We start from the raw sequence: 26217 nt of genomic DNA on the forward strand, positions 1-26217 counted from the left end.
TTTGTTTTCTTTTCCTTTTTACCTTAAACTATCAGGAGATAAAAGCCAACGTTTTACTTATTCCATATCTGGGAGCTAAAGGAGCATTTTGTTGTTGAAGGGTGAAATAATTTTGAAGAGTGGGTTGCTGTGCCCTTTTTTTTTTTTTTTTTTTTTGAGACAGGGTCTCACTTTGTCACCTAGGCTGGAGTGCAGTGGCACAATCTTGGCTCACTGCAGCCTCGACCTCCTGGGCTCAAGCGATCCTTTCACCTCAGCCCCCAAAGTAGAGCTGAGACTACAAGTGCACACCACTGCACCTGGCCAATTTTTGTATTTTTAGTACAGACAAGGTTTTGCCATGTTGCCCAGGCTGGTCTTGAATTCCAGAGCTCAACGCATCTGCCCACCTCAGTCTCTCAAAGTGTTGGGATTGCAAGTATGAAGCACCGTGCCCGGCCATATGAAGTCTTGTAGTTGTTGAACTGGGTGTACATGCTAAACCAAAGCACACAGTTCTGCTCAAGGAGCTGTATTTTCCACATCTGTTTATATTTTCATGAAGCCAACATGAAAGGATTCTCATCCCAGTTCTGTCCCTAGACAAGTCACTGAACCCCTCCAAACCACAGGTCCCATCTCCAAACAGCAGGTCCCATCTCTAAACCACAGGTCCCATCTCCAAACCACAGGTCCCATCTGTAAATGGAAACATGAACCCACCTCTCAGACTGTCAAGAGGATTCGATGTGAACATGCCGGTGGGGCTCGGTGGAGGAGGAGCCAGTCACCGGGCGCTGCTGTAGCCACTGCTGGGGCTCAGTTCACCCTGGGCTCCCTGCTGGTGTAAACTTTCCCCTCTTAAGGTGCCCCTGGGCGATGCACTCTGGGCTCCTCCTGCTGGCCTCCTTCCCAGGGCACCTGGCTTCCTCTCAGAATGTATCTGCCCCAACAGTGGGTTTGTCAGAGACGTGATTGTCATTGTCACCACCACAGCAATTACTGCCATTTATTATTTGAAATGTGCCAGATGCTTCTCATGTCTTTTTTTTTTTTTTGAAATGGAGTCTCACTCTGTCGCCCAGGCTGGAGTGCAGTGGTGCCATCTCAGCGCACTGCAACCTCTGCCACCCAGGTTCTAGTGATTCTCCTGCCTCAGCCTCCTGAATAGCTGGGATTACAGGTGTGCACCACCACACCCAGCTAACTTTTGTATTTTAAATAGAGATGGAGTTTCACTGTGTTGTTCGCCATGTTGGCCAGGCTGGTCTCAAACTCCTGACCTCAGGTGACCCACCCGCCTTGGCCTCCCAAGGTGCTGGGGATTACAGGCATGAGCCGGTGGTCAGGAGTTCGAGACCAGCCTGGCCAACATGGTGAAACTCCATCTCTACTAAAAATACAAAAAATAAGCTGGGAATAGTGGCGGGTGCCTGTAATCCCAGCTACTTGGGAGGCTGAGGCAGGAGGATCACTTGAACCTGGGAGGCAGAGGTTGCAGTGAGCCAAGATCATGCCACTGCACTCCAGCCCGGGCGACTGAGTGAGACTCCGTCTCAAAAATAAAATTAAAAAAAATAAATAATATGATCTTCATAACAGCCCTGTCCAGTAGCTACTGTTGGTGCCTCATTTTACAGGTGAGGAAACTGAGGTTGCAGAGGGTTAGGTGACAAGCCACAGTCATACAGGGAGGAGGTGTGTCTGCTTCCCGAGCTGAGCTCCCACCTTACTGACAGGGGCCTGGCCTTTGTCCCCTGCAGCCGCCATGGCCCTCAGGGATGTCGGGCTGCTGCTGAGGCTCCTAGGCTGAGGAGTGGAAGAAAGGACCCAGGATCCCCACCCCTCACCCCCACATGCCACGAGGCATTTCCTGTCCCTCTGGGCCTTAATATCCCCCTCTGTGAAATGAGACACTCGGGCTGTGTGGTCTCCAAAGTGTCTGGCTGCCGATTCCCATGTACTTCATTCTAAATTGCGTTTATTGATTCCTGGGACATCGATGCTTGTGGGATCAACATGTCCCTGTGATCTGGGCTCCGTGGCACAGGCACTTCAGAGAACACTCTAGTTGGGAGTTCTGCTGGCAGGTGAGGAGGCGCAGGTACGGGAGGGTGTGCTGCGTGTTTTATAAGTGCCCTAGCTGGGGGCCAGCCCCAGCTTGACCTCATTGCCGTCCCGCTAAGGTGACTGCCCAGCTGACCCAGACCAGGAGGCCCAGCTAGGGCCCAGCTCCTGCGTCACTGTCTCTTCTCTCCATTCAAACTTTGGACTCTGATGACTCAAGGCTCTGTGCAGGTGCTCAACAGCATCTAGTGGACCTGTTGCCCTGGCCGGTCAGCTGGAAGGAGGAGCAAGTGCAGGAGGCTCAGCTGGAGCCAGTGTGAGGCCGTGCCCTGTGCCAGGGGCCCGTGGCATCTCCGCTGTGCCCAGCCTTTACCTCGTCTCCGTCATGGCAGCCGTGGAGAGCTGGAAGGCAGGGCACCACCATCACCCATCACTGTTTATGGCTGGGGTTCCAAGACTCCACGAGCCTGGTGCGCGTGCCAGGGTGGGAAGCCAGACCCCACTCCCAGGGGACAGATGCCGATCTGTTGCTGCTCCTACCTGCAGGTGGTCCCCCAGCCCAAGCTGGTGTGCATCATGGTGCAGGGCACGGGGTGGGCTCATCCGCACATCAGTGTGGGCATCCCCGGGGCATATGTGAATAACTGTATTTTTCTATTGAAAAAACAACTGCTCTGCTTACGGGGCTCCTGCTTGACCTTCTGTTTTGGAAAATTGGATTTTTGGAGGAAATCAGCACTTTGTGGGTTTCAGTTCTCCAAACATGCGTGTTCAATCTCCATTGCTTTCCAAAAGGGGAGCGACTGAAGATCTGAAAATTAGACAGTGGCTAGCACTGCCCAGGGGCCCCGTTATTAAAAACATTTCGAGGCCGGGCGCCAGTGGCTCACGCCTGTAATCCCAGCACTTTGGGAGGCTGAGACTGGCGAATCACGAGGTCAGGAGTTCAAGACCAACCTAGCCAACATAGCGAAACCCGTCTCTACTAAAAATACAAAAATTAGCTGTGCATGGTGGCATGCACCTGTAGTCCCAACTACTCGGGAGGTTGAGGCAGGAGAATCGCTTGAACCTGGGAAGCAGAGGTTGTGGTAAGTTGAGATTGTGCCACTGCACTCCAGCCTGGGCAACAGAGTGAGACTGTCTCTCAAAACAAAACAAAAACATTTCGTGCCAGTGGCGTTGCTGAGGGCCTGGGGCTGGTGCTGCACCTGCATCTCTTTTCACCACAACCCCCGGGGAAGGGGGTGGTCAATGTCCTTTCCCCTCTCTGAGGAAACTGAGGCATTGAGCTTGTATTTCTCTGCACTGGTTCCCATTTCAGTAGTAATAGGGACCCTCCAGCACACCAGGTGATGTCTGCAATGTGGCCCCAGAGGCAGGAGCAGGCTGGGAGTTAGGAGGCTGAAGCCTGATGTGGGGGAGCGCTGCCCCCCAACCCCACTCCCTGGGAACCAACCCTCCACCCCTTTGCCCTGCTGCCTCCACACCCCTTTCCTCTGGCTGTGAATTTCTCCATTACCAAGTGGGCCCGTCAGATCTGGAACTTGGGTCAGTTAGGTGCTTCTCCCAGTAAAGCACCTACTGTGCTGGGTACTGGGTACTGTGCTGGGTAGATTTTGGGCAGGATTCTAGAGAGCATCTGGCAAAGTTGCTGCAGGAAAGGGCCAGTCACTGCCTGCCAGTCTCGGCCCCTGTGAACCCACGAGTTGACATTTCTCAAATTCCAGCCTCACTTTGTGGGCCAGGCAGCCCTTCTGACCTATGAGCTGCCAAACTGAGCCTTTTGATGACACTGCCCCCGAGGATTCCCTGCAGCCCTATGTCCTCCTGAGCACCTGGTGGCCCCTCTCTGGCCTCTGAGACCCTGGCCTGGGTGCTCACTGCCCCTCATCCCTACACAGGAGATGCTGGGGTGACTCCTCTGTTGGTAAACCAAGGCTCTGGTTGCTGAGGATGGGGCTGGTCCTGCGCCAGAGTGCCCCCAGGTGCTGATCTTGGCTCCACTGTGGTTGGGCACCAGGCATGGCAGGGGTGCTGAGCAGACAAAGCCCTGCCCTCCCAAGCCCCGGGCTTGCAGAGGAGGCAGGAGGAGGGAGGTGGTGATGGCAGGACCAGAGCAGCACCAAGGGCTGTGTGGGCGCAGCTCGGAGGATGGGATCTGGCTGGGTGCATGGCTGTGGGGCCTCCAGGAGGAAGAGGTGTATGAACCCTGCTTTGTAGGATGATCAGGGTCAGGCCCCAGGGGAGCATGAAAGCAAAGACTCAGGGTGCTATGAGGGCCTCTGGGTCACCCAAAGGTGACCAGTACTGGGGCTGGAGGGCAGGGGGCCCAGCTGGGAGGGGCTCGTGCTGCCCTTTTCCTGAGGCCGCCTGCTGCCTGGCCAGTCTACTCTCCGAGGGAGCCCATTCTCCCTCCAGCCTCAGGACCCTCGGCGGTCCCCAGAGGGCTAGCTATTGAGCTGTCCCAAGGTCACTCAGGATGTCCAATAATTGTCCTAACAGTTTACCTGCTGTGGAACAGTAATGAGAGGGTTTTCATTATTTGCGGGTGAGCGCTCCTGGCAGATGCCGACAGCCAGCAGATGTGGAGAGTCCGAGGTGATTTGTAAGGGCCGGTTCATCTGATGCACGGTAATTGCCCCGGGCGACGTTGTCACTCAGAGGCTCGTCCTGGCCTGCTGAGATGAGGTAAAGGTCAGTTCAAAGATCCAGTTTGGGCCAGGCGCGGTGGCTCAGGCCGGGTGCCGTGGCTCACGCCTGTAATTCCAGCATTTTGGGAGGCCGAGGCAGGTGGATCACTGGAGATTGGGAGTTCAAGACCAGCCTGGGCAACATGGTGAGACCCCATCTCTACTAAAAATATAAAAATTAGCCGGGCATGGTGGTGGGCACCTGTAATCCCAGCTACTCGGGAGACTGAGGCAGGAGAATCCCTTGAACCCAGGAGGCGGAGGTTGCAGTGAGCTGAGATTATGCCATTGCACACTCCAGCCTGGCTGACAGAGTGAGACTCTGTCTCAAAAAAAAAAAAAAAAAAGATCCAGTTTGGCTACAGGAAGTGGGAGCAAATCCCCACTCCCGTGGGACTCCTGGGGAGGAGGCAGCGTGCTGAGGTGGGGGCCATGGTCTCAGAGGGGCTGTCTGGCAGCCAGGACCCTGCAGAAGGCCCCTTTCCCCAAGGTTCTTGGGTGGTGGGGTGGGGAACAGCCCATCCCAGAGCTGGGCTTGTCCTTCTTTGCAGGGGCTCTTTGTACAGCTCTTTGCAAGCCTTGCTGGGATCCTGGAGCCGCGCCTGACTAGGGCTTTCCTGATATTTTGGAATTCTTGTACTTCATGCCTCCCAAGGCTTAGTCTGTGACATCTGGTGGCAGGCCCCATGGAGGGATGACAAGGGTTTGCTTCCTTAGCTGTCCTAGTCAGCCTGGGCTGCCATAACAAGTGCCATTGACGGGGGACTTCAACAGCAGATGTTTATTTTTTCACAGTTCTGGAGGCTGGAAGGCTGATATCACGGGGTTGGCATGGCCAGTTTCTGGTGAGGCCCCTTTTCTGGGCTTGTAAGCAGGTGCCGGCTTGCTGTGTGCTCACATGGTCTCTTTGTGCGTTCATGAGGGTGCTCTCTGGTGTCTCTTCCTCCTAGGACACTGATCCTGTCATGTGGGAGTCCCACCCTTATGCCTTCATTTCACCTGAATTACTCCACAAAGGCCCTATCTCCAGATGCAGTCACATTGGGGGGTTAGGACTCCCCATCTGGGCTCACAGGCCTTGCTGCTTACAAGCTGTGTGACCTTGGTCAGGTCTGTGTCTCCTGGGGCCTCCATCTTCTCCTTTCTAGAGTGGAGATAATGGTTCTTGCCTCATAGGCTCGTTTACTCGGTGGGTACGACTTACTGAGGGCCACCTGACAGCCAGGCACCTGGCCCTTGGGGATGTCCATTAGGGACAGCGAATACCTTGGGCACGAGGACAAAATCAGATCATGGATCCTGAGTGACACCACCGTCCTTACCCAGATGCAAGGCTCAGTATAATGTTGTATTAATATTTTACTCTTTAAACAATAGTGCATACTTTCTTTATTTTCAGTAATTTAAAATAAGGAAGAGGCAACCTGGGGCTGGTCCCTGGTGGTCAGAATGGGTCTCTGGTGACGGCTCAAAGGGGGGTGTGGTCCGGGGCGCAGAAGGACAGAACCCAATGGGAGGGGACTTACCCCAGCATTTCACATCCGATTTTTCAGGGACAGATTTCATCTCTAAAACTAGCACTTGATATTATAAGAGCATGTAGGCTGAATGAACTTACACTGGCATTTCAGAGGAGGCCAGTGGCTTCAGAGTCCCAAAGTGAGTTCTGTGACTTACTCATGTTTCATCCACATCTGAAGTTGTGTTTGGAATAACAGATGTGAGGCACTGTCATCTCACTGTCACATCGATTGCTCACTGTTCTGAGAAGGTCACATCATCATTCATTAGCAATAATTAGTCCCCGGGGACCCCCTGCACTTCTTCACTCAACTGCTCCATTAACTTGGGTGCAAATCACACGTTCCCGGTGCCAATCAATGGAGATCTATCCATAATGTACAAGGTGACGCTATTAGTTACAATATATTAACTGCCTAATTTAAAAATAAAACTATCTTTATGAAGGGCAATTAACCACTAAGTGTAATTGATAATTCATAAACCTCTGATTAGGAAAGACAAATAATAAGAAAGGAATGAATCACCCATCCTATTGAAGAAGACGTTGCCAGCCTCTGGTCTGCATTCACTATGTGGTCAGCAGATCTACAGATTTCTTCCTAAATTGCACCTGTCAGCTCCAGGGCTGGGGGTCTGGAGGCTCATTTCAGTGCAGAAACATGTGTTTTCACCACTGAAGTCTGTCTGTTTCTGTTGGGGGTTATAAGGAGGCTGCAGGCTCAGGACACCCTCAGGGAAGTAGTGGGTGAGGTCATTTAGACTTCTCAGTCAGTCGGTCATTCAGCAAATGTTTATGGGGGATTGTGGAGTGCCAAGCCCTGTGGGAAGCCCTGGGGATGCCGTGGAGACCCGAACACATTCATCCCTGAACTCCTGGAGCTCGTAGGCCAGTGAGAAACACAATTGCGTAAATCAGATGATTGGAGACACTGGTTAGTGTTACAAACAAAAACTGACAGATAGAGACAGGGCGGAGGCAATGTCACACTGGATGGTGGGAGGAAGGGACGTTGGCCTGAGTCCTGCCACCTTTTTATAGTAGCTGTCACTACCACTCAGGGCTGTATTTGGGGCCCTCTCTCACTAGTGGGGAATCGTGCCTGGCTTATCTGCCCTTTTTTTTTTTTTTTTTTTTTTTTTTTTGCGACAGAGTCTCACTATGTGACCCAGGCTGGAGGGCAGTGGCGTGATCTTGGCTCACTGTGACCTCCACCTCCTGGGTTCAAGAGATTCTTCTGCCTCAGCCTCCCGAGTAGCTAGGACTACAGGTGCCTGCCACCACACCCGGCTAATTTTTTTTGGTATTTTTAGTACAGACAGGATTTCTCCATGTTGACCAGGCTGATCTCGAACTCCTGCCCTCAAGTGATCCACCCACCTCGACCTCCCAAAGTGCTGGGGTTACAGGACTGAGCCACCATGCTCTGCCTTATCTGCCCTCTCAGTGGTCCTCCACTCCAGCCTCATTTCGTGGCTCCACCTTCCACATACCCCACGCTGCTCGAGTTCTTTCTATCCGAGAGGGTGGGGCCAGTGCACACCTGCCTGTGCGCAAGGTGGGTGGCCCTTCCCACCACCTGGCCTGCCCTTTCCTGCCATCTCCTTGTCCGTCCCTCAGGTCTCCAGTTGGGCCTGAATCCCCAGTCTTTTAAGACCCCACACTGGGCTGTGTCCTTTCCCCACTATGTGGGAGAGCTCCAGGAGTGCTGATTTCCTGTTCCTGACTCCACTGTGTGTAGATATCAGCTCCATCTCCAAAGTCTCAGGCTCAAGAGCGGAACAGAAAGCCCTTGACATTTCTGGGATTCAGTCCCTCACCCATAACATGGGTAAATTACATTCACACTGGGTTCAGTTTGAGTTGAGTTTTTAGTTGGGTCTCACTTGCTCAGATGGAAGTTGATTTCAAGCCGTAGTTCTAGTAACTGGGTTGAATCTGCGTGTATTCATTTCACTGGGCCACATCTGTAAACAGAACTTGAGCACATGCCTCCTCTCTACGTGTGTTTTCTATGAATTTTAAATTATGCATTTAACACTATTGCTTAGGTTATAAAAAATACACAACTTGAAAGAATAGGTGAAGAGCCAAGATGCCTGCATCTTTGGAGATCAGTGGAATGTGTGTGTTTCGGGACCTGTCTGAGAACAGTGCCAGATGCAATTAGCATGGCTGATTAATTTTACTAGGGTTTCTTAAAAGTGCCTCCCGGCCCTTGGGCTTGCAGCTTGATGTCTTTTCCACGAGTCCACACTGCAGCTCAATGCAGATGTCAAATATGACCGCTGCCTTGTTGGGGCTGGTTTGTCCAGAAAGGGCTCTAGTGATCTTGGCGAGGGAGCCAGGTCCTGCCTGTCACCCTCCCGCCAGGTCTGAGTGACCCACCCTGCCTGCCTCTGTAGGTTCCTCTAGCACGCTCGGGTCCCTTCCTGGTGGGCGCCAGGTCCTCCAGCCTCCTCTCCCTGCACAGAAGCACCACACGCTGGCCCTCTCTCTTGCTTCCCCAGGGAGGCCTCCCCTGACCTTCCTACCCCACCTTGTCACCCTCTGTCTGCTCACCCTGTTTATATTCTGCATAGCGTCTCTCTCTTCTCAGTCACAAATTGCCCTTCCTTTGCAGGGTCTCTTGTTCCTATTCCAGCCTCCTCCTATTCCAACCTGGATGGTGGCCTGGAGATCAGGGAACTTTTCCATGCTCACAACTACAGCTCTGTGCACCAGGCCAGTGCCAGGCACATAGTAGGCACTCAGTGACAGTTTGCAGAAGGGTGGATGTTACTTCATTTGGTGCGTTCTGAGAACTTGCCCAGGTGCAGCCTGGATTCGCGGGTCTCCTATGAAGTCAGGAGGGAAGAAGCTCAGTGCCACCGGCCAGTGGCAGCATCCTGAAGTTCGTGAGACCTCCAGGCTGGGTTTGGGCAGGGTCCAGGTCCTGTCTGTCCATCCCGGAATGTTGGTGTCCCTGATGACTTTGGCAAACCTTTCTCCATTGACAGTGATGAGAAGACAAACCTGTCTCGGGCCATCTGCCTTTGTACTTTTTGGGAAGTATGGATCCAGAGTTAGTAAGGCGTGGACGTATGCAGCTCACTTGCAAGTGGAAATGCCAAATGTGGTGGAAAGGGACAGAGAAATGGCTGTGGACATTCAGAGGTGGCCCCTAGCCAGGCTGAGCAGGATTGTGGAGAGGAGGTATTGCATGGATCTCAGGGGCTGGGTAGAAGTGGCCAGGCAGGTGGGCCAGGCACGGTGGCTCACACCTGTAATCCCAGCACCTTGGGACACCTGAGGTCAGGAGTTCGAGACCAGCCTTGCTAACATAGTGAAACCCTGTCTGTACTAAAAATACAAAAAATTAGCCAGGTATGATGACAGGCATCTGTAATCCCAGCTGCTCTGGAGGCTGAGGCAGGAGAATCGCTTGAATCTGGGAGGCGGAGGTTGCAGTGAGCTGAGATCATGCCACTGCACTCCAGCCTGGGCGACAAGAGCGAGACTCCATCTCAAAAATAAAGAAATAAAAAAAATAAAGAAGTGGCACAGGTAGAGAGGCGGGGGGACAGAGCTGCATCCCAGGCAAGGGGAGAGGCAATGAAAAGGGGGGTCAGGTGGGGAACCTCAGGGAGCCTCAGGTGTATGAAGTCCAGTGAGGATGGAAAAGAGTTGTCAGGGCATGGTATGGGGGCCCTCTGAGAAGGGATCTGCTTCAGCTCAGAAATCCCAGCCTGAACACATCCTGGATCAGCCAGGACCCCCTCAGGGGCTCGCAGTGGCCTGGTCTGCTCTGGGCTTTGCTGGATGCCCTTCGAGAATCACCGCGCAACCTCCTTCAGAGGCCCAACACTCCATGTGCTGATTTCCCGGGCCTGTGTCTCCCCTGCCGCAGACTGAAGCGTTCCCGGCTGAAGGTGAGGTTCTGTACCAATGAGTCGCAGAAGTCCCGGGCAGAGCTGGTGGGGCAGCTTCGGAGGCTGGGATTTGACATCTCTGAGGGGGAGGTGACTGCCCCGGCACCAGCAGCCTGCCAGATCCTGAAGGAGCGAGGCCTGCGACCATACCTGCTCATCCATGACGGTAGGCCTGTCGGACACCAGGACCTCACGGGGGTGAAAGCTCCCCTTTCCCAGGGTGGGGGCTGTGCAGAGGGCCGCTTTCACTGGGCCAAACCACTGACTGAGCTAGGCCACCAACACTCATGGGTGGGGGATGAAAACCTCATGGGACTACCTGCTGGGGGCTGGGGGCAGGTTAGGACCCAGCTCTGTCCATTCCTTGGCCTCACACCAGAGGGTCCTTAGAGCAGGTTCTGGATGGCTCCTGGGAGGAAAATCCTAGGCTCTCTTTCCTGATCTAGGATGGACCAAGCGACCAGGGAATTGTCAAGGCGGCAGAGTTCTAGCTCCTGTTGAGAAAGAGACAGAGAGACAGAGAGAGAGAGAGAGAGAGAGAAAATGAGAATGAGAATGAATGAATATAAATGAGAAGCTACATTGAGGTCCATAGCTTCTAACGTCTGGCACCATAGCCTTCAACTATGTGAAAACCAGCCCTGCTCTTTGGAACAGTTTGCAAATGGCGTAGGAACAAGGTTTGCATCCTGATTTTAGTCTGAATGCAAGAACAGAGAGCCCCTTTGACCCTCAGTGGGGAGGTTTTCTTGGAATGAAGCAGAAGGAACAATATTACTGGTGCCTCCTGAATATTTAAAAAGAAGAGACATTAGCAATTCCAGACACTTCTCCATTGGTCCACTGCACCTTCTTCCTTCCTCTGCACTTGATATTTTTAGTTTTACAAACCACTAGGCAGAGGCAAGCATGGTTTTTTCTTTTCCAGGGCAAGGTGGGGGCTCTCAATAAGTGGCGGGTGCTCCCTGGAAAGCCCAGATGTCGACTTCATAGCCCTGGTGCCAGTTAAGGGTGACATGCCTGGCCTTTAGAAAACATGTTTCTCAAAATTCTTTCTCTGTAATCTAGGATCCCTGCTAGTGTCTTTAGAACACAGTCTTCAAAGAAAGAAGATTTAAGAAAAATATCTTGCCCCATCCTCCAGAAAAGGGTTGCTGGACCTGGGAGTGGAGCTGGAAGAAGCCAGCAGGAGAGGGAAGTGGGCATCCGCTTGGAGGGTGGCCTTGGCCAGTGAATCAGACAAGCAGACGGCAAAGCTGGGAGGCTGAAGGGAGGGTGAATGCCCTTCCTCAGCTGTAATCCTGCATCCGTGTTTTCAATAACTAGACCCTTGTTTTCAGACTTGGAATTTTTTTTTTCAGTCATTGGTGGATTTTCTGTCTAACATTTTATGAAAATTTTCAAGCATCCAACAAAGTTCAAATAATTTTTACTTGGAATAGTTTTGGGTTTTTTTTTGGAGACAGAGTCTTGCTCTGTCACCCAGGCTGGAGTACAACAGTGGTGTGATCTTGGCTTCCTGTGACCTCCGTTTCCCAGGTTCAAGCGATTCTTCTGCCTCAGCCCCCCAAGTAGCTGGGGTTACAGGTGCGTGCCACCACGCCCGCCTAATTTTTGTATTTTTAGTAGAGATGGGGTTTCACCATGTTGGCCAGGCTCGTCTTAAACTCGTGACCTCAGGTGATCCACCCACCTTGGCCTCCCAAAGTGCTGGGATTACAGGCGTGAGCCACCACCTCCGGTCTTACTTGGCATAGTTTTATACCCTTCACCTGGATTGTCAATGACATTTTTTGATATTTTCTTCACTTTATATCCATCCATCCCTCCATTTGTCTATCCATGTTATTATTTAGATACATTTCAGAGTAAAATGCAGACACGGGTATACTCCCCTGTACACTTCAGCATATCATTGGAGTTTGGTATTTGTTTACAGTTTTTCCTGTTGATGTAAAATTTACATACAATGAAATGTACACACGTCAAGTGTACTTTTGCTGAGTTTTGACATATGCATGCACCCATGGAACCCAACCCCGTGAAGAGCTAGACCATCACCATCACTGACAGCTCTGACAGCTACCTCGCACCTTGCCCAGGTGGTCTTCACCCCTTGTCCCCTTAGAGGCAACCACTGTTTGGATTTTTTCCATTATAAATAAGTTTTCCTATTCTAGAATTTTATGTAAATAGAATCATACAGTATATAATTGTGCTGGGGCCTCCAGTGCTACCCCCAGGCTGAATGATTCATTAGCAGGACTCACAGAACTTAGAAAAGGTATTACACTCACAGTTAGACTTATTACCGTGAAAGAATAAAGTTTAAATTCAGCAAAGAGAGGAGACACGTGGGGCAAAGTCTAGGAGAAGACAGGCATGAACTTCCAGTTGTCCCTTCGAAATGGAGTCCTACTGGGCACACTTGATTCTCCCAGCAATGATGCCTGACAACACGTGGGAAGCACTGGCCACCAGGGAAGCTCACTGGAGCCTCAGTGTCCAGGGTTTTTGTGTAGACATTAGCACCTGTGTGACTGACTTTAGCGACTCAGTCTCCAGCCCCACAGAGTCCAAACTGATACAGCTGGGCCAGGGCCGCAGGGATACAGAAACAGGTGTCCACTGTAAGCCAAGCTGTTAGTGTGAGTGATCTGGTCAGACTGAGAGAGCAGGGCCTGAGGCCTTGAGCGTACAAAACCCCTCTTATCAGGTAGGACATTGCAGTGGCTCAGAGGTTATCTCCCAGGAGCCAGTCCTGAAGACAGGCCTTTTTTGGAATGTACAGGGTTTGAGCAACCTAGTCCTGCTGAGTTAACCCTTTCTGTCACAGTAGTCTTTTGTGTAAGGCTTCTTTTACCCAACGTAATGTTTTTGAGACTCATCCATATTGTTGCATGTATCAGCAGTGTTGTTCATTTTTATTGCAGAATAGTATTCCATTGAGTGAACAGACCACAGTTTATCCATTCACATGTTGTTGATACCTGGATTGTGACCAGTTTCAGTCTATTATGAGCAAATCTGCTATGAACATTCTTACACAGTTCTTTTGGGTAAATACCTAGCAGCGAAATTACTGGGTCATAGGGTACATGTATGTTCACCTTTGTAAAATTCTTCCAGACCTTTTTTTCAGAGGGATTGCAATATTTTACACGTCCTCCATCTGCTGCAGCTGTTCAGTATCCTCACCAGACCTTGGTGTTATCAGTCTTTTTAATTCTCACCATTCTGGTGGGTATGAAATCGTATCTCATTGTGTATTTCAGTATCTTTCTTTCTTTTTTTTTTTTTTTTTTTGAGACAGAGTCTCGCTCTGTTGCCCAGGCTGGAATACAGTGGTGCGATCTCAGCCTACTGCAACCTCTGCCTCTCGGGTTCAAGTGATTCTCCTGCCTCAGCCTCCTGAGTAGCTGAGATTACAGGCGCCCATCACCATGCCGGGCTAATTGTTGTATTTTTAGTAGAGATGGGATTTTGACCATGTTGGCCAGGCTGGTCTCGAACTCCTGAACTCAGGCGATCCGCCCACCTTGGCCTCCCAAAGTGCTGGGATTACAGGCATGAGCCACCGCACCTGGCCTCAGTTTCTTTTCAATTTAGAAAGGTCAACATCTAGTCCTAAGAGAGATGACAGCATGTTTCTTCTAGGATCTAAAGACACAAATCCAATGATTTGATGTATCCTTGCAAATTTTCCTATTTTAATTTAAAATGGGGGAAGACAAAGAAGGAGAAGGAGGAAGAGAGTTTCCTAAGGGAGCTGGTGAACTGGACCTGTGGGGATGGAATTCTGCTTTTTCTTCAGGACATATGTGTGGGGTTGCCTGAAATGTGTCAACGGTTCTTACAGTTTGGGACCAGTAGTGCCAACCCTCCAAGGCTTGTGCAGCCCCGTTTCCTCCTGCTGCAGGCTCTCAGTGTCTTCTGAGCAGATTTCCCTTCTCAGTTGCAAAGCTGTGGGTTTCCTGCCTGCGATAGCGACCTCAGGGAGCTCCTGGGGCTGATGTGGTATTGGGATGGAGGGTCCTGGGTGTGTCCACCTTTCTCCTCATAAGCCCTCTGTGAGGAGCCGAATTCCCTCCTCTGTCAAATAGGAATAACCCTTCTGTGTCTACCTCCCGTGGCAGCTGTGATGATCAGAAAGAAATGCATCTGAGAAAGGGGGAGGACATGTGAAAGGTGTCCCTGGTAGGAGATGGGGAGGTAGGCCATGTCCTCCCAGGGCTCCGTGGCACTCTGTCTCTCTCTCTCTTTCCAGGAGTCCGCTCAGAATTTGATCAGATCGACACATCCAACCCAAACTGTGTGGTAATTGCAGACGCAGGAGAAAGCTTTTCTTATCAAAACATGAATAACGCCTTCCAGGTGCTCATGGAGCTGGAAAATCCTGTGCTCATATCACTGGGAAAAGGGTAAGTTGGCTCCAGGGAGAGTCATTTCTCGGTGCTTTAGATGATGCTGTGCCAGTCTCCAACTTGCGGAATCAGGCAGAGAAGGATGCAGAAGGGGAGGTGGGAGGAGCACCAGTGATCTTCTTTTCCCTCCCTTTTTCATGCTTTCTCTCTTCATTTCTTTATTCCTCTCCTTTAATCATTTCTTTAGGAAATAGGAACACTGTCTTCAGGAGCTGGTTGATCAAGCTTCCGTGTGGAGTCTAGACTAGAAGAGGGCGTCATTGCAGAGGGAGACCCTCTGGAGATCTCAGAGGCCAAGTGTTGATTGTCCCAAGTTTAGAGCAAAGAAGGAGAAGGTGCATTTGCATAGGATGTAGCAGGGTGTTGGAGAATGCTCTCAAGGGTTGTCTAATTAGTAAAACATAGGCTTGAGGGCCTACCCAGTCTGGGCACCGACAGTCTCTGGCCACAGATCACTGTCTCTGTAAAGTTGTGATTTTGTGATCAGTGTTTTGTCTGAGCCTTTAGCACATGCCTTGCCATCTCTTTCTTAAACAAAACAGTGTTGGTTATTTTTAACATTTTTCTTACACTGAGATAGCACATGTTCATTGAAGAAAAATTAGACAATACAGATGAGCAAAAGAAGAAACCAGAAAGTATTTTTAGTCCCACTGCACGAGGAAAACACCTGTCCCTATTTTGGTGTATGTCCTTGCAAGTGGCTTCCTGTGCGAATAGACTATTATGGATGGAGATGTTCACAGCATCGATGTCACACTTGACCTTGTTTTGTCACCTGTTTTTTATTGTTCACCAAACAATATTTGTGACTGACTTAGCACGCAGCAAATGGATATGTCTTGGGGCATGGTTATCTATGGTGTGGCTATCTTGTATATATATATATTTTTAAGACTGAGTCTCGCTCTGTCACCCAGGCTGGAGTGCAGCGGCGTGATCTCGGCTCGCTGCAACCTCTCCTTCCCGGGTTCAAGCGATTCTCCTGCCTCAGCCTCCTGAGTAGCTGGGACTACAGGCGCCCGTCACCACGCCCAGCTAATTTTTGTATTTTTAGTAGAGGCGGGGTTTCACCATGTTGGCCAGGATGGTCTCGATCTCCTGACCTTGTGATCCGCCTGCCTTGGCCTCCCAAAGTGCTGGGATTACAGGCGTGAGCCACCGCGCCCAACCTCTTGTAATTTTTTTCTTTTTTTTTTTCTTCTGCTTATAAGTTTATTCAATGCAAAATAACCCTCACCAGTTTTACTGAGGTGGCTGACCATGTCCACGACCAAATACGCCTGTAAACTGAAATTCGGTTGCTGACCCATTCCCAGCCTCAGCTTTCTCATTGGCACCAGGGGGACAGCACTCCATCTGTGGGTGTCTCTTTCTCTCTATGGCTGTCTGTCTGTGGGTGTCTCTCTCTGTCTGTGGGTGTCTCTGTCTGTGGGTGTCTTTCCCCATCTATGGCTATCTCTCTCTGTCTGTGGGTATCTCTCCCATCTGTGGGTGTCCATCTCTGTCTTTGGGTGTCTCTCTCTGTGAGTGTCTCTGTCTGTGGTTGTCTCTCCTCGTCTGTGGGTGTCTCTGTCTGTGGGTGTCTCTCTGTGAGTGTCTCTCTCTGTGGGTGTCTCTCCTCGTCTGTGGGTGTCTCTTCTCATCTGTGGGTATCTCTCCCTGTCTGTGGGTATCTCTGTTGGCTTCCCCTCTTGTGGGTCTTGCAGGTCGGTCATGCTCCAGACCTTTAGGCCGCAGCCTGCCAGTCTCCAGACCGCTATGGCATGGGGTAGCAGACATGCTCTCCAGGGGCAGATGGTGGTAATCGCAGAGATTCTGGATCCCCATGTGGGTGAGGTACCAGTAGAAATGTCTTTAGGCAAACTCCTTCCTGCAGCCTCAGGACCTGAGAGACTGCCTGGCCTTCATGACGTGAAGGTTGGGCACATTCTCATCTGCCAGCTCCGGGTCTTAGGCAGGTGGACATTCTTCTTGGCTACCATGACTCCCTCCTTAAAAAGGAGTTCATAAATAGCAATCTGGTTCTTCTTAGGCATCAACATCTCTGCGGCTGTAGGGTCCAGGTCCGGGGCTGGAAAGCATGATTTTTTTCTAACTGATCCCTGCTGATGGCATCTAGATTGTTCCTGGTTTTTCACCATACCAGGGCTGTGATGAGCATCTTGGTGCATTTCGGATGACGTCTCCAGATACTGTTACAGAACGAGTATTTTTGAGGTTCTTGAGGCATGTTGCCAAGTTGTTTCCAGAAAGCTGCACAGACTTATTCTGCAGCCTAGAATTCTAGAATCACAGGGTTCTGCACAACCTAGAATTTTAGAATCACAGGGTTCTGCACAGCTAGAATTCTAGAATCACAGGGTTCTGCACAGCTAGAATTCTAGAATCACAGGGTTCTGCACAGCTAGAATTCTAGAATCACAGGGTTCTGCACAGCTAGAATTCTAGAATCACAGGGTTCTGCACAGCCTAGAATTCTAGAATCACAGGGTTCTGCACAGCTAGAATTCTAGAATCACAGGGTTCTGCACAGCTAGAATTCTAGAATCACAGGGTTCTGCACAGCTAGAATTCTAGAATCACAGGGTTCTGCACAGCCTAGAGTTCTGGAATCACAGGGTTCTGCACAGCTAGAATTCTAGAATCACAGGGTTCTGCACAGCTAGAATTCTAGAATCACAGGGTTCTGCACAGCCTAGAGTTCTGGAATCACAGGGTTCTGCACAGCTAGAATTCTAGAATCACAGGGTTCTGCACAGCTAGAATTCTAGAATCACAGGGTTCTGCACAGCTAGAATTCTAGAATCACAGGGTTCTGCACAGCTAGAGTTCTAGAATCACAGGCTCCCAGGGTTGCAGGGACACTTTGGAGTGTCTCCCTTAGCATCTCATGAAGTGTGGGAATTCCGAGGTGGTGGCGGAGGAAGTGTTTTCCATCTTTGGTGCTTTCGGTCCTTCTGGTGACAGCGCTCACTGCCTCTGCTTGCTGTACGGGACCAGCTGATGGAACAGACAGGGAGGGACTTTTTATCTGGCCATTGGCCATTGCCACACACTTTGTGTACCCCGTTTTGTGTAATTCTGACTACAACCTTGTGGGATCTAGGCAGGTCATTGCTGTTTTGCAAGTGGGGTTGTTGAAGCCACAGGAGATGAAATAAGCTGCTGTCCCCCAGCCATTGAGTGCTGATAGGATCAGGAGTGCCACTTGGTGTGGCTGACCCCAGACCCTGTGCGTGTTACCTCTAAGCTACATTCTAGAGCAGACTTTTTGCCCACACAAGCCTTAAATGTGGGCTGGGGACAGTGGCTCACGCCTGTAATCCCAGCACTTTGGGAGGACAAGGTGGGCAGATCACCTGAGGCCAGGGGTTCAAGACCGGGCTGGCCAACATGGTGAAACCGTCTCTACTAAAAATACAAAAATTAGCCAGGTGTGGTGGTGCGTGCCTATAGTCCCAGCTACTCGGGAGGCTGACGCATGAGAATTGCTTGAACCTGGGAGGTAGAGGGTGCAGTAAGTCAAGACTGTGCCATTGCACTCTAGCCTGGGCAACAGAGCAAGACTCCATCTCGAAAAAAACAACAAAACCTTAAATGTATTTTTGAGGCTGTGTTTAAAAATGGGGAGATTTTACACAAAATATCCAGATTTCTGGATTCTTTTGAAGAATCAGAAGATCTGACAATACTGAGCCTCACATTCCTGCACACGCAGCAGCCGTCGCTGGAGCCACTGCCTCCATTAGTTTGAATTTACTGCAGACCCCACTCCTCCCTGTCGTCCCTGTCTCCAGACCACAGAGTTAGTTGTCATTGATCGTGTGCCGCTTGTTGTTTTTTTCAAAGTAGAGAAGTACTTCTTCACGCTGTGTCTCTATCAAAAATGGACAAGTGAAAGATGTTTCAAGAAATGAAAAGATTTTTTTAGTAACAAAAAATTTCTAGTGTGTTTCTCATATAAATAAAATGTGTCCTGTATGTAGTCAGGGTTCCTCAGAGAAGCCCGAAGCTACAGGATATAGATATGTAGAGAGATTGTTGGGGCTTGGCGAGTCCAAAATCTGCAGGGCAGGGCTGGCAGGCTGGGGACTCAGGAATGCGCGCAGCAGAGTCCTAAGGTGGTGTGCTGGTGGGATTCTTGCTCGGGGAAGGTCAGTCTTTGTTCTTGTAAAGCCTGCAACTGGTTGGATGTGGTCCACCCACATTGCAGAAGGGAATGTACTATCCTCCTAGTTCACCGATTTAAATGTTAATCTCATCCAAAAACACCTTCACAGAAACATCCTGAATAATTTTTGACCACATATCTGAGCACCGTGGCCCAGCCAAGTTGACATATTAAATTAACCCTTGTAGTCCCTTTTTAAACTTACACCCATTGCAACTTAGGTCGCTGCTATGGAGCAAGCCACAGAACCTGGCCTCTTAACTCATTTACCCGGGCTGACCCTTTAGGACTTTGAGTCACCAACACCTCACTAGAGAACAAGCATAATGAAGAAGCTCTGCTGTAATTCGTTAATGTTGACACTTTTTTCTTTAAAGATGTCTCATGCTGAGCTTGGTGGCACACGCCTATAATCCCAGCACTTTGGGAGGCTGAGATGAGAGGATGGCTTGAGCTCAGAGGTTCAAGACCAGCCTGGGCAACATAGTAAGATTCCGTCTCTACAAAAAAGAAAAGAAAAAAAGTTGTCTCATAATTATTAAAAACCACTATTCCAGATCATGGATAATAATTGTCAGAACAGGTATATTGTTGAAAAAGAAAAAAAAAACCGGAAGCAGTCGCTTTCAGCTTTGTAATACTGCAGCAAATGTCACAGTAGACAAGGGTTTGTTTAAAGTAGGAGATTAGTGGAGTCTCTGCTGATGGGGGTTCTGGGTGTTTAAAAACCAGAGAAAGGAACCGGCGGTTTTAGGGACTAGGTCCCAGCTTCTCAGGACAGCCTGAGGACCCTCCAAGAGCTGCCATCACCATGCTGTCCTCGGCTGTGGGTCACTGCTGGTGAGGTCCATCCTGCACTGCGGGACACGGGCACAGGCTGAGCGGTGCCCACCAAGGAGGCAGGAGCAGCGGGTGGAGGCGCCGGGGCAGACTGTCCCTCTCCTGGAAATGGAGTGATTTACATTTGGCATCTGTTTGGACCCCAGAGTGGGAATTGGCTTTGTAATTTCTTCTGTCATGCCGCTCTCAGAAAATTAAGCTGTTTACCCGACAGACTATGGAAGGTTAACGGCTCTTCTGGGAAAGGTCAAGTGGTCATTTGCAGGGAGGCTGTGCTGAATAATCTGAAACGGCAGAAGAATAAAGCATAAAATCGCATCTGACTCCTCCTACTGGGCTTCCCCCTTTCTTTCCAGCATCCACGGGTTCCTCTTTGTGGCTAGAACATTCACGTCCTAAGTCGGGCTGCCGTTGGCTGGGTTAAACCAGTAACCAGTAACAGGAGAAATATGTCGCATCTCTAGTGTGTGGAGATTACCGGGCCTTTATATTAAAAAAAAATTTTAAGTGCTTATATTTGCTCTGTCTCTAAAAAATGTTTCCAGGTAACAGTTGGCCTCAAGATGCCTTTTTGTTTTTCTGAATGAATAAGGAATAAAGAAAAATTCTGGGCACTATAAAATCAAGCCCAGATTCAGTTTTTTAAAAAATAAATGTTAAAGTTTCTCATTTTGATTTCTGGAAGTTTGTGTTCTCCTTGGACTCTAAAGATTAGCTGCAAAGACAAGGTTTTGATTGTGTATTTTAAGTTGCACGTTCAGTTTTTTAAAAATCCCATCCAGGACTAAATTTAAACATAAGAAAATCCAGGTTTCTTTCGCTTTAGAAGAGGCTGCAGGGAACCTGAGGCCAGCGGAAGTGGCGCCGCATGGGTCCCCTTAGGAGGTTTTGCCAGATGATGGGAGGTGCTTGCTCCCATCCACCCAACCTCTAGCTCCTCCAGCCGTCCCCAGGGTAGCTGAGGGACAGGGGTCTGGGCCCAGAAGCCCCCAGAATCCTCAGCTCCAAACAGAGCTGTACCTGTCGCAATGGAGTAGTTTTGTTGATTTCAGGTTTTCTTTTGTTGCTGGGTAAGCATTTCCTGTGTGGGGTACATTCCTTCCTCCGTCCTGGCTTACTTCCACGCATCACTTCATTAGGGAGGCCCTCCCTACCCACCTCGATGCCCTCCTTCTCCTGGCACAGGTGGGCAGGAGGGGACGAGGGTCATGGCCTTTGAGGGCCTTGCCTGTGGTGGCGTGGCCACCCTGGTCCTCAGCAGGGTGCTCAGTGGATTCCAAGGTGCTCCCTGGACCTGGACCTCCCCTTCACTTCCTTTTAGCTCAGGTCTCAGCTTTCCATGCCTCTCCTGCCTCCCTGAACCCAGCCTGTCCCCCGCCCTGTTCAAGCAGACTGCCCCTCCCCTGGGTCCTGCCCTTTAAAGTTTGTCTGTGGGCTTTTTTGCTTCCCCACCAGACTGTGAGTCCCTGCGGAGCAGGCTGGGGCTGGGAGTATCCCTGAGTCCTGCAAAGGGCTGTGGAGCATCTGGGATCGTTAATGCCAAGGGGGACCAAGGTAACCTGGGCCATTTGCAGCACCAGCCAGTGCAGGCCCCAGGACCCGGTGTCCCCTCACCGTTTCCTGAGAACTCTGGACCCCACTAAGGAAACCATCAGACCAAAGTAGCTGATTGTCCAACTGGGAAAAAGAAAAGGCAGTACTTTTTTAGGCCATGTAAATGCAAAATATACATTTGAAGTCTGCGTTTAAGACATGAACTTAGAGATTTCTAAGCCTGTTTTTGGGGGTCACTCTAAAAGGGAGGGCATTTGCAGGTCCCCCCTCTGTGAGCATTCACAGCATCCCAGCCAGCCTGTATCCCTGTGCCGTGACCCCAGAGCACAGAGCCTCAGAGGCTGTGGAACAGGCCTGGGGTTCACGTGGAGAGTCCCAAGCCCACGTCACGACAGGAGATGCCCACACCTTCAACAAACAGACTGCAAGCTCCAAAGCTGCCTAACGGGAGTGGCAGGGGACCAGCCCTGGCAAGGCCCGGGTTTGGCTGAAGCCCGTACCTGCAGCCCAGCTTGTAAGTTTAGCCGGGAAGCATCTGAGGCAGGCAGTGGAGGACGCACAGGGGTGAGCGGTTCATCTGACAGGTGTGGCTGGGTGCCTCCTACAGCTTCAAGGCATCAGGTGGGGCAGAAAGGGACAGGCAGGGTGCCCAGGAGTGGCGGAGCTGGAGGAAGGGCACAGCCCCAGGGCAGCTCCCGAGGAGCTCAGTTCTCACACCCCAGGTGGTCACAGAACACATTTCAGCCCCCCAAACTGAACAGGGCTGTGTTCATTTTTTCCTTCCCCCAGCTCATATCTTATTGCTTGTGTCAGCCTGGGTGAAAGGTTATTTATAATAATATTCTCCTGTCTCATCTGGGCAGCTTCTGCATGGAAGGTACCGAGTTAATAACTTTGCATGCGTTATTTTGTTCAAGCTTCACAGCAATCCGTGAGGTAGGTATTGTTTGTTGTTCGTTTTGCCCATTTTACAGATTAGGAAACTGAGGCCCACAGGCGTAAGCAACCCAAAGTCACACCGTTAGAAGGCAGCGAGATCTGAATGCTCAAGTCAGCACGCGCTCTTCTTCCCTCTCGTTTTCTGCATACGTGCTTTCTCCACGTCTCCCAAATCCTAAGGGCATGGCAGGAGGAGAGGGAAACTGATGTGATGGTGGATGGCAAAACGTTTTAGTGGTTCCAAGAATCAAGCCCCCTTGTGTATTCTTGGCTTTCAATGAATGCGTCTTCAGAGCAGCGCAGGTTAAACCACTTCTCCCCTCGTTGTAGTCAATTGGCTTTGTTCAGCCAGAGCCGGGTCTGGCCCACCGTGTGTCTGGACTGTGAGTGCCTTGAGGCTCAGTGTGACGTGATCGTAGGATGGGCCAGGCCAGGATGGGCCAGGCCGGGCTGCAGCCAGCCACCAAGCCAGCCCTGGGCTCAAAGAGCAGTGAGGCCATTTTGAGAGAGGAATGCTCCCTCGTGCAGAGCCTGTCTCCACCTCCATGAGACGGGAAGGAACAGTTGTCTTCTCATAAAAGCATCTGGCGCCCATGAAACCTGGCACCTCGCTTGGCCTCCGGCTAACGGGGCATGCGGCAGGGTGCTGTGGAACTAATGGAGTTCTCTTCTTCAGCCAGCAATTAGGGGTTAATTATTAGCAATTAGGGGTTCGCCACATACCCTGTGGACCTGCTGTTCCTTCCCAGGACACAGGTCGCTTGTCATTCTCTGTGTTAGCAACTGAAATCGTCTGCCCTCTGGGTCCCCTGTTAATCATTGCAGCAGGGTCCCCACGAGTCTGACAGCAGGGTTGCGTTCTGTGCGACCCGTGGCATCCCTGGAGCTGCTGGCTGCTGCGCTCGCCCCACTGGGTGTGGCGGCCTGCCGCCCGGCTCTGTGGTGCTGGTCTCCTGCGGTCATTCTCAGCATAGCACCTGGACTGCCCCTCAGCCACGGCTTGGCTCTGCAGCCAGCGGGACAGGCCTGGTGCTCAGCTCCCGATACTTAGCATCCTGCGGTCAGCTCCCCGTGCTCAGCATCCCGTGCTCCATTCTGCTCTCTCCTAGGCGTTACTACAAGGAGACCTCTGGCCTGATGCTGGACGTTGGTCCCTACATGAAGGCGCTTGAGGTACCAGCCCTGGTTCTGTCCCAAGCTCTCTTCAGACCTCAGGGCACCTGGGACTTTTTGGGTCTTTGTTGAGAAGAGGCTGTGCTTAATTAATGTACAAATGGCCTTTTGTGTTTCCACAAAGGCTGCCTTCCTATTCTGGGCTCCCCTGGCCGGGCCCTCGGGCCCTCAGCTGTCCTCCTCCCTCCCCATCTCTCCCTTCCCATCCTCCCCATCCTCCAGTGGGCGCAGCCCCCCCTGCCCGCCGTGGACCCTGCCGCTCTCCCAGCTGCTCTCTGCCACACTCCTCTCGGCCTTGTGGCTTTTGTATCAGTGCTGACCACCAGTCTCTTTCCTGACCCTGGGCATCTGCAGCACCTCAAGCTCGACGGGTCCTCACTGGCCTCCTTCCTGACTTCCCCTTCAGTTTCCAAGGCCATCTGTGGCCAGGCCTCCGGGTGGGGCTCCCCTGGGTCCACTCTGGCCCAGGTCCCATTAGCTGCCCCAGGTCAGCCTCACATCCCGTCCCATCCTCACAGCTGCAGCCCCTCCTGCCTGCCTGCCGTCAGGTGGGAGGGAGAGGCAGACGAACAGATGGAGCCCTGGGCTCCACCCAGGAGGCCTGTGATGAGCTGCGAGTGGGCAGGGGAGAAGAGGGGGAGAAGGGATGAGAGGACGGAATTGCAGGCGAGTGAGCAGAGCACTGCTCTCCTGGCCCTTGGGAGCCCTGTAGTTTTGCCAGCTCTTGGATGCCTTCTGCTGTGGGTAGGCCTTTGAGTGGATGGCAGGGTGCCTGGTGCTAGGGGACCTGAGTGACCCGGGCAGCCCTTTCTGGAGTTGTGAGGCTCCTGCCTGTGAGATGAGTTCTCAGGCCCACAGCATCCTGCTTCTTCAAGGCCCTTGACTCTTGGGGGCACATTTGGGACAGCTTTTCCGTGGCTGGGCATACACGTGTTCCTTGATCCCAAATTTATGCCATGTCCCTCTCTCTTTTCCCAGTATGCCTGTGGCATCAAAGCCGAGGTGGTGGGGAAGCCTTCTCCTGAGTTTTTCAAGTCTGCCCTGCAAGCAATAGGAGTGGAAGCCCACCAGGTAGGTTGGCGCCTTGCGAAGTGGGTCAGGGGAGGCAGCCCCGTCAGGGAGGCCCTGGAGCTTGGAATGGATTGCAGGACTCAGGCAGCCTGTGGGGTTGGCCAGGCAGCCAAGCGTGGGCTCCCTGTGAAAGCTGACCTGGCTGGGAAGGAGGGGGAAGACAGCAAATGAAATCCACTGAATAGTTTCAACCGTGAAGTTACTTTCAGTGTGAAAGCAAGAAGCAGAAATGCCTGCGGCTTTTCCTGAGTTTTTGCTGCTTCTCTGAAAGGATAAGAATTGACAAGTCCTATCAGTGTGTTAATATATCTCACTGGCAAGACAGTGTAACAGCAAAATTACAACAATATGGAAGAAATAATAAAGTCACTCATTTTGCGACCTTTATATTTTGACTATTTTGGGATAGATTGCCTTTCAAACTTCCAAATTTTAGAAAGGAAAAAGAATCGGTTATGATTTTATTGTCTACACCTACCCCGACCCTAAGTGAGTCTGGCTTCGTCCTCCAGTGGGTTTTCTTTTCTTTTCTTTTTTTTTTTTTTTGAGCCAATGTCTCCATTTGTCACCCTGGCTAGAGTGCAGTGTAGTGGCACAGTCATGGCTCACTGCAGCCTGGACCTCCCAGGCTCAAGCGATCCTGCCATCTCAGTGCCCCCTTACCCCCCTTACTAACCAGGCCCCCCCCCCCGCCCCCCAACTGAGTAGCTGGGACTACAGGTATATGTCACCATGCCCGGCAAACTTTTTTTTTTTTTTTTTGAGACAGAGTCTCACTCTGTCACCCAGGCTGGAGTGCAGTGGCGCTATCTCGGCTCACTGCAACCTCCACCTCCTGGGTTCAAGCAATTCTCCTGCCTCAGCCTCGTGATGAGCTGGGACTACAGGCGTGCACCACCACACCAGCTAATTTTTTATTTTTAGTAGAGACAGAGTTTCACCATGTTGGCCAGGCTGGTCTCAAATTCCTGACCTCAGGTGATCTGCCCGCCTTGGCCTCTCAAAGTGCTGGGATTACAGGTGTGAGCCACCATGCCCAGCCCCGGCTAACTTTTGTATTTTCCATAGAGATGGGGTTTTGCCATGTTGCCCAGGCTGGTTTTAAACTCCTAGCTCAAGCCTTCCTCCTGCCTCGGCCTCCCAAAGTGCTGGGATTACAGGCATGAGCCACCACACACAGCCCCCTCCAGCAGGTTTTCTGAAAGATTGTAAGGAATAGTGGGCAGCCGGCATGGTGGCTCACGCCTGTAGTCCCAACACTTTGGGAGGCTGAGGCGGGTGGATCACTTGAGGTCAGGAGTTTGAGACCAGCCTGGCCAATGTGATGAAACCCCATCTCTACTAAAAATACAGAAAAACAAAAAAAAATTAGCTGGGCGAGGTGTTGCGTGCCTGGTAATCCCAGCTACTTGGGAAGCTGAGGGATGAGAATTGCTTGAACCTGGGAGGCAGAAGTTGCAGCGAGCCGAGATCATGCCACTGCACTCCACCTGGGTGATAGAGCGAGACTCCTTCTTAAAAAAAAAAAAAAAAAAAAAGAACAAGAAACAGAGTCCACAGCTGCCCCAGGCTGTCCTGCTGCCTCCTCAGAAGTGGGCAGCAGAAGCATGAGTTGGGGGTCCCTCAGGTGTCAAGCCTGGTGCATGTTTCCCCTGTGTGCATTTTGGTCCAGAACACTGGTGCCTCATGGTGCTTTGAGAAAGATGGCCCAAAGCTGCCAAAATCTAGACACTGCACCTGCACCTGCCCTGAGATCCATAGAGATGTCAGAAGATGCAGGCTGTCTGGAGTCCCCAGAAAACACCTGGGAAATGTCACATTAGTCTGTTGAGAAGGAAAGGTTTGTGTTTTGAATGAGTGAGAACTGCAG

At 51.2% G+C, this 26217-nt stretch overlaps 2 protein-coding genes across 10 annotated transcripts in view; both read left to right on the forward strand.

The window, feature by feature from the left end:
• Positions 1–26217, forward strand: part of LHPP (phospholysine phosphohistidine inorganic pyrophosphate phosphatase) — a 156899-nt gene that overhangs the window by 10920 nt on the left and 119762 nt on the right. For 8 of the 9 annotated variants that reach the window (XR_008669301.2, XM_031015027.3, XM_055354078.2 and 5 more), the window contains exons 2-5: positions 10151–10338; positions 14440–14593; positions 23213–23276; positions 24255–24347. Coding sequence is in view for 8 of the 9 variants with exons in the window: in XM_031015027.3 (XP_030870887.1) it covers positions 10151–10338; positions 14440–14593; positions 23213–23276; positions 24255–24347 (499 nt within the window). In the remaining variant the exon portion in view is untranslated. Of the gene's footprint in view, positions 1–10150; positions 10339–14439; positions 14594–23212; positions 23277–24254; positions 24348–24546; positions 24735–26217 lie in introns of those variants that run through there. The other variant, XM_019034805.4, reaches the window with a different exon arrangement.
• LOC101141568 (uncharacterized) lies at positions 14603–23199 on the forward strand. The gene is given in 4 exon segments (XM_055354082.2): positions 14603–16004; positions 16006–16134; positions 16137–16214; positions 16217–23199. Coding segments are annotated over 4 exon segments (627 nt in total). The 5' UTR covers positions 14603–15977; the 3' UTR covers positions 16610–23199.

This window comes from Gorilla gorilla, chromosome 8, assembly GCF_029281585.2.
Source record: "Gorilla gorilla gorilla isolate KB3781 chromosome 8, NHGRI_mGorGor1-v2.1_pri, whole genome shotgun sequence".
Classification (NCBI taxonomy): Eukaryota; Metazoa; Chordata; class Mammalia; order Primates; family Hominidae; genus Gorilla; species Gorilla gorilla.